Here is a 10,355-nt window from a genome sequence, read left to right on the forward strand (position 1 = left end):
TAGAAGTGTTGATAGACAAACAAATATATGGTAGCTTACACTAATAAGAGATTCCTCAATTTGGTAAAAAAAAAAAAAGGTTTTTTTTTAATCATTTTGAGTTCGATTTTTGTAAAGAATATTTTGAGAATAAATGTTGATATGAGAAAATATATCTTTAAAATCATTTAAAAAATATTAAATTTAGATAAAATTTGAAGATATTATTAGTTGTATTAAAAAAATATATAGTACCCTATGTAATGAAATATATTATATAATATTAGCATAACATGGATATATTTAGTATAATAATAGTGTTTAGAGATGTTTATGGGTTGATCTAAGTTAATTACAAATAGTTTTTAACAAATTTGCTCAAGGTTTGATTTGGTTCGCCGCTCCCAAAAGACCATAAAAATATTTTAAAATATTAAAATTTTAATGTATTAATATTTTGAATATATTTTAGAATTACAATTAAATAAAAATAAATTTTTATTAATTAAATTATATCTCAAGTAAGGTCTCGATTCAAAAAGCTTTGTTTAAGGCCTAGCTTATAAATAAATTTAAAAAGTTTACACTCTTAATTTTAATAACTAAAATTTTTTACAATTTCAAATAAAAAAACTACAAATTACACATAATAATAGAAATACTTTTTACTTCAATATCAATAGATCTTTATGTAACAACTCAAACAAAGTCCAGTCAAGTTTGTTAAATACTTAAAAAAAAAAAATAGTTGGCTTAAATTTCATTTTTCGAATACATTTGGGTTTTTTTTTTTTTTTTTTTTAAATTATAAAGACTAAGTGTTAAATTTAAGATTAAAAGTTTATGTGATTATTTAATTCAAGATTAAAAATTTTAATTTATATAAATAAATATTAAATGTTATCTAATTATAACAATGTATGATTTTTTTCAATAAAAAATAAAATATGAAAAACACGCATTGTTATATAACGTGAAAAGTTTAATATGATAATGACTTGACTTTTTTTTTTTTATTTAGATGCAATTAACATCTTTAAGCCTTTTTATTTGAACTAAAACTTTTAACCTCTTTTTATTATTTGTAATAAAAATTCTGGATACCTTCATAAATTTAGTAATACCCAAGCTCATGTCTACAACTTTCATTGTCAGAATTTGCCACACTTCTCATAGAATCAAGCTTGTTTTTCAAATAGTAAAAAATCAATTTCAGCGTTAGTTGATGAAAATCTAAACCCAGAAAACATTAAAGACGCTTCTATAAGCATAACTTAAAACTCCTTCATCCTCTGCTATGACCAAAGAAAAATAAAATTCCAATCAATTCAAAGACCTAGAGCTCCGGATTCAAAGCCCTCACAAAAAATGAGCAACAAAGAAAGCGGCAAGCACTGCACGACCTCAAGTGAATGGCGTTGGAGAAGCAATTGCCTTGGACGTGTTATTTGGGTTGCTTATCTTTGCATTGCAAAATCAAAAAAATTAATTGCTGAAACTTGAAGATCCAAAGAACTAATTGCTTGAACTAGAAGACTTATCTTTCTTTGCATTGTAAAATCAAAAGACCTATTTCTCTTTGTACAGCAAAATCAAGAAACTTATAAACAAAATGAATATGAGATGAATTTGGTGAAGTTTGAAGACCTAAATAACTAATTGCATGACTTTAAAAAAATGACCATTGCAATCAATTTGTGCTTTGATCATCTTTAAGAAAATCACCATTGACAAGTTATTATCATAAAAAAAATTATTAAAAAAAAACCAAAAAACTCAAACCCATAGCAAATCTGCTTTGAATTGTCATTTGCATCTTTCTTTTTCTCAAAGATCCCGTTTTCCTTTCATTATTTCAAAGCTTTAAAAACATTGCCTTCTTTGTTGTTGCATACGAGGAGTAATCGGAGGCTTTGCGTTTTTATTTTATTCGCATAGGAAGCATTTTTTTGTGGGTAATTTTGAGAATGAAATTAGAGAAAACCTAAACAAAATGGAGAAGAGCACTCCAATTAGGAAACCACACCCTTCCATAGTAGATTTGCTCACTTGGTCTAAAACTCCTTACCCTAATTCCATCACCTCCACAGCTCACTCCATTCGTCCTTACTAGGTACTTCTTTTTTTTTTTTTTTTTGTGATGGTACATTATTGTTTTGATTGATTTTTTTTTTATTAATGGTAGCTATTGGATGGGATTAGAAAAGTAGTCTTTAGAGGTAAAGCGACCTACGAAGAATTTGAAAGCTTGAACAAACAATAAGATTAGCAAAACCTTTCCACTTGTCATTATATGTTGTGAGTAATTTAATTTCACATCATATTTGTTTATAATTATTGTTAAATTTAACATTGCGTATTATGTAAATTTTAATTTTTATTAAAAAAAATTCTTATAATGTTATAAGTGGATAACATTTGATTTTTATTTATATAAATTAAAATATTTAATCTTAAATTGAGTAACCAATAAAATATTCAATCTCAAATTAAATATTTAGCCAAATTATAAACAAGCCCAAACTTGGGCCAGGGTGGCTTGCTTTACCATTGAAAGACCTTCTATTCTCTAAAACAGTACTAGTCTGAATTGAAATGCAGCTGGTCCATCCCTTTCATGGGCTACATCAATAGGCCAGGAAATTACATAAAATTATAAAACAAAATGTAGTAATAATGAAATCAAACCTTTGGGATTGATTGAATTGAAATTTATGAAATAATAGGATGTTAATTCCATTGTTCAGTACAATTAGATCAAGAATCATTGGACTTTTATTGATGCATAAAATTAATACAAAAGTAAGAAAAACAAACAAACAAGCAATGTTATTGTAAATTACAACACGAAGGAGTTGATATCTTACATTAAAATAATGATGGAACAATTTCACTATCACTTTCCTAGACCTTTTATTGTTTTTTTTTTTTTTTTGTATAATATTGTACTTTTATAATAAAATTAACCCACTTTTAAATTCTATTAAGCGATCTCTGATTGTGGCTAAAATATAATTGACACTTGACTTGATTATCATCGAACAGAAATTTTAAGAGTTTGAACGAAAATTTTAAGAGGGTAGACGAAGATATAGAGGGATAGGATTGTGAGCATTTGGAGGTGAGTCCCAAACAGAGAATGCACTTGTTGAGTTCATCCACTTCTTTGTAATTTCTGGGTAATGACGATCTAACACATCTTTCAAGCTCTCAGTAGTGTTCACCCATTCAAGACCCTTCTTTGTGTATGTCTCCTCATTGAAATTGCTTGTGAAGAACCTGTCTGCTTCAAGCCTCCTACAACATCAGCCAAATCAAAATTAATTCAAAACCCTTTTTCATCATCATTAATATATTTTATCGAGCTGTTAGAATTTAAATTTTAAATTTGTTAAATGTTATTGCATAAAAATGATTAAATGAATTAATTGAATTAAGTTTTGAGTTCATATTAATTTTTTTTATTAATTCAGGTTAATTTGAGATGGAAAAAAACTAAATTTTTAGTTAATTTATTTACCTGCTTGCCATCAGTAGGAATATGATGAAAGCTGTCTCACTGATGGCAAAACCCTTGATCTTCTTCTCTGCCATGAGGCCTACCAACAAGTCCAGCTCTTCAACATCATTACCATAAACTTCATTAAGAGTTTGAATGGCTTCAGTATCATCTGTCAAATCTTCCCATCGAGAGATTGGTATTAATAGCAGAGCTCTGCGGAATTGGTTATACCTTGCAACTTTCCTCTCCCTGTCCCTATAAACTGCATCAACGATATCAAAATAAATCAAACTTCCCATGATTTCTGTATTAATGAACCGGAAATTTCAATGGGGACTCACTTTCAAGAGTTGCCAAGTCCACATGGTCAGGCCTGTCTTTGCCATCGACATCTTGTGGTATAAGGTCTCGAAGCCATGAAGGATAGTTCCACAGCTCTAGTGCACCGCAAGCTTGATGCCCCATTGAAACGATTTGCCTGGTGAATCCAATTTGTGATAAAGTCTTTTCTCCTTTATGGCCTGTCAAATTTGGCATAGGAACCCTGCATTGACAAGCAAATACACGAAGTTAGATTAAATATTGACAAGAAAACCAATGGGAAGCATTGTTTTCCAAGGCATACTCCTCTATCAAAGGTGGAGATTTGTTGGGCCCTGGTGCCACATTGATGTTCCTGAGGTGAAGGAAATCTGGCAGAAGCGAGTGCATTCTATAGACGCTGACAAACTCCTCCGTCAAAGAGTAAGGAACGCCATGATTATCAGGCTTTCTCAGACCAACCAAACCTCCCAATGAGGCTCCCCCGACATGCCCAAATGTGTCCTTGAATTTCTTTCCCAACAGGCCATACCTATGACAAATTTGAGAATGATATTCGTCGGAACTTATCTTACAATTGAACAGAGCTAATGATAAAGGAAGAAAAAATATTAGATTACCAGTTAGCACGCATCCCTGCAAGCAACATATCAGTTTTCAGAAGCTCCACAGTCCAATCAATAGTATGGATCTTTGCAATCACAGCAGAAGTTACCAGCCTTGCGTAGCGGTATAATTCTTCATCAGTTAATTCTGGATATTCCTTCTAAATAATATTTCAAAGATTAATGTTTAGTTAATGCTCAATATTTATATTATTTTCAATCAGCAATGAAGCAAGCAATTTGCAAAGATTGAATTGAAAGACCTTGAGGGCATCACAGACAGCATTGTGCTCTTTAATGAATAGAGCCTGCAACGTGGAGACACCGGCCCAACTGTTCCTAACATCTCCTGATATGGGGATCCCTTCCTCATCATGTAGAAGTAAGCCATCTTCTGAAATCTTTAACTTTCCATCTTTGAAAGTCCTTACCCTTTTTAAACTTTCAACATTGCTACCATATATAACACTTCCATCCCTACAAATTGAATCACCCATATTCATGTATGATATTCTGAACGCATATATATATTATATTATATATAAAGAGTCGGAATTAATGATTAGGTTCTCAAACACCCTAATATATGGTAAGTTGAAGCCAATTTAATCAGACTATTACCACCACGGAGTACGGATGTTCTTTGTGCCAGTTTTGATCTCATAGAAACCGGTTGGAAACTCCTTTGTCTGGTAAAATTTGAAAGAACTGAGGGGGCATTTACTAGCAACTGCTTGAGGTGCAATCAACTCAATCTGCCATAAGTAATTTGCCCAACAATAAAGTTAAATAATATCATTAATTTGCATAAAAGTTTATATAATTGATCGATAATTATACTTAACCTGGTTGGTATCCTCCATGTGATCAACCCAATCATGGATCATAAATTGGATCCAAGAAGCTGCTATCATGTTGAATTGCTTGTCAGTGTCTTTGTATTGTGTTCGTGCCAAAAGTTTTGTGGCGACAACCATGGGATCTGGCTTCATTAACTAACAACAAATTTTTGTCATCATGATTATAGTGAAATTAAAAGATAATAAATATAAAGAACATTAAATCTAATATTAGTTTTTGTAAATTCTCGTCTATAGTATTATTTAATGATAATTTAGAATTAATGTGACGTTATTACTTTTGTTCAGTGAAATTAGGTTTAAGATTCTAAATTTTCTCGTGTGCAAAAAAATAAAAATTAATTTAGAATTTATTTTAGTTGATTTATATCACTTTTAAAAGACAACGTCTATTAGATTTGGTGTCAAAAAATTCTAGCACTTACAATCTTCCTCTTTTATTAAAAAAAAAAATCTCATGCCACCTTAATATTAATATGTTTGATTTAAAAGTATGACAAAATAAACTCAAATTTAAAAACTTGAGCCTACCCAAAATTGTTTGAACACGATATCTTATATAAGATCTAAAAAAATTTAAAATATATCGAACTCAAAGAGATTTAAATTCGAAATAGTTTTGAACCAAAAATCACCAAAACGAGCGAGTTCTAGTGTGATGCCATGCGGTCTTTTGGTTGAACAAGGTGAATTCTTCACTTATTTGATTATTATATACTGTATATATATACCTTATCTTTTTGAGCAACAGGCAAAATGTTCCTGCCAAAGAAGCTTCCTTGGCTGCCTGCTCCTTCATTGAATGGATCATTATATCTTCCATCAGCTGTTCTGTAAGGATAATCCCCTGGATTAAACCGAACACCTGATGGAGATTTACCAACATTCAACAGATTGTACTCCTGGTGAAGATGCCGGCGAATGGCCAGATAAAAAAGACCTAAGAAAACCGGTAATCGGTGCCACATGCCCAATTTATCGACCGAGTGCACAATCTGCTCGCCAAAAAAATGTTAGTTAAAGCGACAGTTTTGAACTAAATGTACAAGCAGAACATGATTGAAGGATGGAATATTTTACAAGGAAGAGGAAAGCATCGATTATGGTCATCTTAGAGACAGCTTCATGAAAATCTTCATGGATGAAACGATGTAGCAGGCTAGTGAACAAGGACATTATAGAAAATGCCATTGATTTTCAGACAAAACCAAAGTTTTTTGTTTGTAAAGCTATTCCCTGTAAGAATCGTAGCCAAACATATGCCTTTATTTATAGACGAAACTAAGAGAAGTTCGAAGGCGGGGAGGAATATGTGATACTGCTTCAAAATTAAAATACATGCACGTGTTTTCTTAGGTCAAAGCTTTACATGCATGCAAATTATGACTTTTGTACGTTAAAACATGTGCTAAGAATCAGAACCCCATATTGAAAATATGATGTTTATCCTAGAACAGAAGATTCTTCTTACATTTAGCTGAACTTAATTGAAAAACTTTACCATGTTGTAGGAGACGTGCTCCGTTTTGTTTTGTACATTTATGAACAGTTCAAATACATTTGGGCTGATAAAGGATTAAGGTCATATGAAACTATCTTGGGATAATAAAGTCTGGATATTTATATTTATAATCGAGAGACAAAAAATCAATAAAAAACGATAACAACATAATTGAATTGGTACGATTTTAAATATATCAAATTAACTTGACAATAATTTATCATATCAAATCAATTTAAATATTTAAAATACTTTTAATTATTTGTAAGAAATCTCTAAAAAAGAAAAAAATCATCAACCATTGAATACTCCAACTTAAATTTAGCAAGATACGTAAAGAATTAACACGTGTTATGTGTTATCCTTGACTAGTAGGCATACTTATCAACTATTGATGGAGAGTTACTTTGTCTTGATACATAGGAGTGAAAAAAAAATTGAAAAATCTGAAAATTCATTTGAAATCATAATGTTCAGTCTAAATTAAATTATTTTTTTATTTGTTCATATTAAATTTAAATTTTAAATGTATATATTAGGTTTAGATGGAGAAGTAAAAAATCTAAAAAAATTAAAATTGAATTGAATTATATATATTTTTAGTTTTTATATATATTTTAAATTTTTATAAAATTAAAATAATAATTTAGCAAGATACGTAAAGAATTAACACGTGTTACGTGTTATCCTTGACTAGTAGGCATACTTATCAACTATTGATGGAGAGTTACTTTGTCTTGATACATAGGAGTGAAAAAAAAATTGAAAAATCTGAAAATTCATTTGAAATCATAATGTTCGGTCTAGATTAAATTATTTTTTTTATTTGTTCATATTAAATTCAAATTTTAAATATATATATTAGGTTCAGATGGAGAAGTAAAAAATCTAAAAAAATTAAAATTGAATTGAATTATATATATTTTTAGTTTTTATATATATTTTAAATTTTTATAAAATTAAAATAATAATTTAGCAAGATACGTAAAGAATTAACACGTGTTACGTGTTATCCTTGACTAGTAGGCATACTTATCAACTATTGATGGAGAGTTACTTTGTCTTGATACATAGGAGTGAAAAAAAAATTGAAAAATCTGAAAATTCATTTGAAATCATAATGTTCGGTCTAGATTAAATTATTTTTTTTATTTGTTCATATTAAATTCAAATTTTAAATGTATATATTAGGTTCAGATGGAGAAGTAAAAAATCTAAAAAAATTAAAATTGAATTGAATTATATATATTTTTAGTTTTTATATATATTTTAAATTTTTATAAAATTAAAATAATAATTTAGCAAGATACGTAAAGAATTAACACGTGTTACGTGTTATCCTTGACTAGTAGGCATACTTATCAACTATTGATGGAGAGTTACTTTGTCTTGATACATAGGAGTGAAAAAAAAATTGAAAAATCTGAAAATTCATTTGAAATCATAATGTTCGGTCTAGATTAAATTATTTTTTTTATTTGTTCATATTAAATTCAAATTTTAAATATATATATTAGGTTCGATGAAGAAGTAAAAAATCTAAAAAAATTAAAATCGAATTGAATTATATATATTTTTAATTTTTATATATATTTTAAATTTTTATAAAATAAAAATAATAATTTTATATCAAAATCTATTTTGATATATTAAAATTTTATATTAAAATAATATATAAAAATTAAAAATGTAAAACCGATAAAGCCAATGGGACCAAATTGATAAAATTCAGATTGGTTCAGATCGAATAAAGATTCAATTCAGATTTAGATTAAATTTTAAAATTTTATAATATTATATAATATTCAAAAAAATAAAATAAAATTTGATTTGAATTGAACCATTATCATTCTTACTGTTATAGCTTTGGTGCCTGTCCCTAAGGTATAGGCTATTAGGACGAAAAAAATCAAAAAAATAAAAATTATTAAAAATTATAATATTTAATATGATTTGGAATGTGTTTTTCTTTTTTATTCATTTGATTTGAATTTGATATAAAATATTTTAATTTGATTTGGATTAATTTTGGATAGTAAAGTGAAAATATTAAAAATACAAAATTTAATTATATTTTTTTAATTTATATAAATTTTAAATTTTTACAAAATAAATATAATTATTTTATATTTAAATTTATTTAAATATATTTAAAAAATGAAAATAATAGTAAAATATTTTTAAATATCAATAAACTGAGTCAAATCAATAAAATTTGATTTGAATTCATCAATTACAAAAATAAATAAATAATTTGAATTAAATTTAAAAAATTTAAAAAATTATATTAATAAAAAATCAAATCAAATTTATTTAATTCAGGCAACTAATTCATTTGGTCAAATTGGGATATATATTAGCGTATCGCCCACAGTTTGATTGGTTCACACTGAATTTTTTTTTTCTTAAAGAAAATTACATCAAACAAAAATTATTGTTTAATCTCGCCCACAGTTTGTTTGGGTGACACTTGAATTGACTTTTTCTTCACAAGATTAAACGTGACAGTAATTTTAATAAAATGATTAGTGTTTGTGAAAGGGGAATTGCTTTCCGTTAACAGATTAGGAGTGTACCCTAATTGTTTTCAAATAAAATAAAAAAAGCAAAGAAGAAAGCGGTCGACATTTTTTATATTTTTGTTTTCATTTTCAGTTTTTTTTTTTAAATTAAAAATAAAAATAAGTTATTTTTATTTTTTAATTTTAAAAATTAAAAATAAAATTTTAAAAAATTTTAAAATTTGTTAAAAATAGATAAATGATATTTTTAATTTTTTGAAAATAATTTGGTACTATTACCACACAGATACTATTTACAAAAAATATAATTAAATTATTATAGTAATATTACAAATAATATATTAATAAAATAATAATTTTATTATATAAATATTAATATATTTATTATATAAATAATATTATATTAATAAATAAGCAATATTATATTAATAATACAATATTATTTATTAATATAATATTACTTATTAATATAAAGATATTACATATTAATAATATATTATTAATAAATAATATCTATTAATAGATTATTTCTATCATATTAATATAATATATTATTTATTAATATAATATATTATTAATAATATATTACTATATTATATTAATAATATAGTAATACATTATTAATAATATATTATTAATCTAATATATTATATTAATAATATATTAATAAGTATTATATTAATAAATAATATATTATTAATAATATTATTATATTATTAATAATAAATAGAGTCTAAAAACTTTAACCATTTTCTTTTACATGATTTTGATTTCATATTTCTAAAATAAAAATATTTTATCCAAACATGTTTTCAAATTAGATAAATTGAAATAAAAACAAAATAAAATTTTCTAAAATATAAAATATAAAAAATGCAACAATATCAAACGACCCCTAAACAATTAATTTGAGTTCAATCTAAAATTAATTAAAAAAAATTATATTTATAATAAATTGTGATATTTATATAATCAATTATTATTTCACTAAATAATAAACTAGTCTGCATGTTTAGTGTTTTCTTTAAGAGCTAGATAAGCTTAAGTGATTAACATTTGTTTTTG

General features: G+C 26.3%; 1 protein-coding gene across 1 annotated transcript; it reads right to left on the bottom strand.

Annotated features, from left to right (window-relative positions):
- Positions 1–2,731: 2,731 nt before the first annotated feature.
- Positions 2,732–6,512, bottom strand: LOC149513721 (alpha-dioxygenase PIOX-like). Its single transcript, XM_089747553.1, has 10 exons — positions 6,348–6,512; positions 5,999–6,262; positions 5,253–5,402; positions 5,029–5,162; positions 4,671–4,884; positions 4,423–4,568; positions 4,107–4,334; positions 3,823–4,025; positions 3,500–3,743; positions 2,732–3,276 (listed from the first exon to the last, which is right to left on the bottom strand). Exons 1-10 carry the CDS (start codon positions 6,456–6,458, stop codon positions 3,051–3,053), a joined length of 1,920 nt encoding a protein of 639 aa, XP_089603679.1. The 5' UTR covers positions 6,459–6,512; the 3' UTR covers positions 2,732–3,050.
- Positions 6,513–10,355: the final 3,843 nt, after the last annotated feature.

The sequence above is a fragment of the Durio zibethinus genome, chromosome 18 (assembly GCF_047325235.1).
Source record: "Durio zibethinus cultivar Kanyao isolate XHJ-2024 chromosome 18, ASM4732523v1, whole genome shotgun sequence".
Taxonomy (NCBI): Eukaryota; Viridiplantae; Streptophyta; class Magnoliopsida; order Malvales; family Malvaceae; genus Durio; species Durio zibethinus.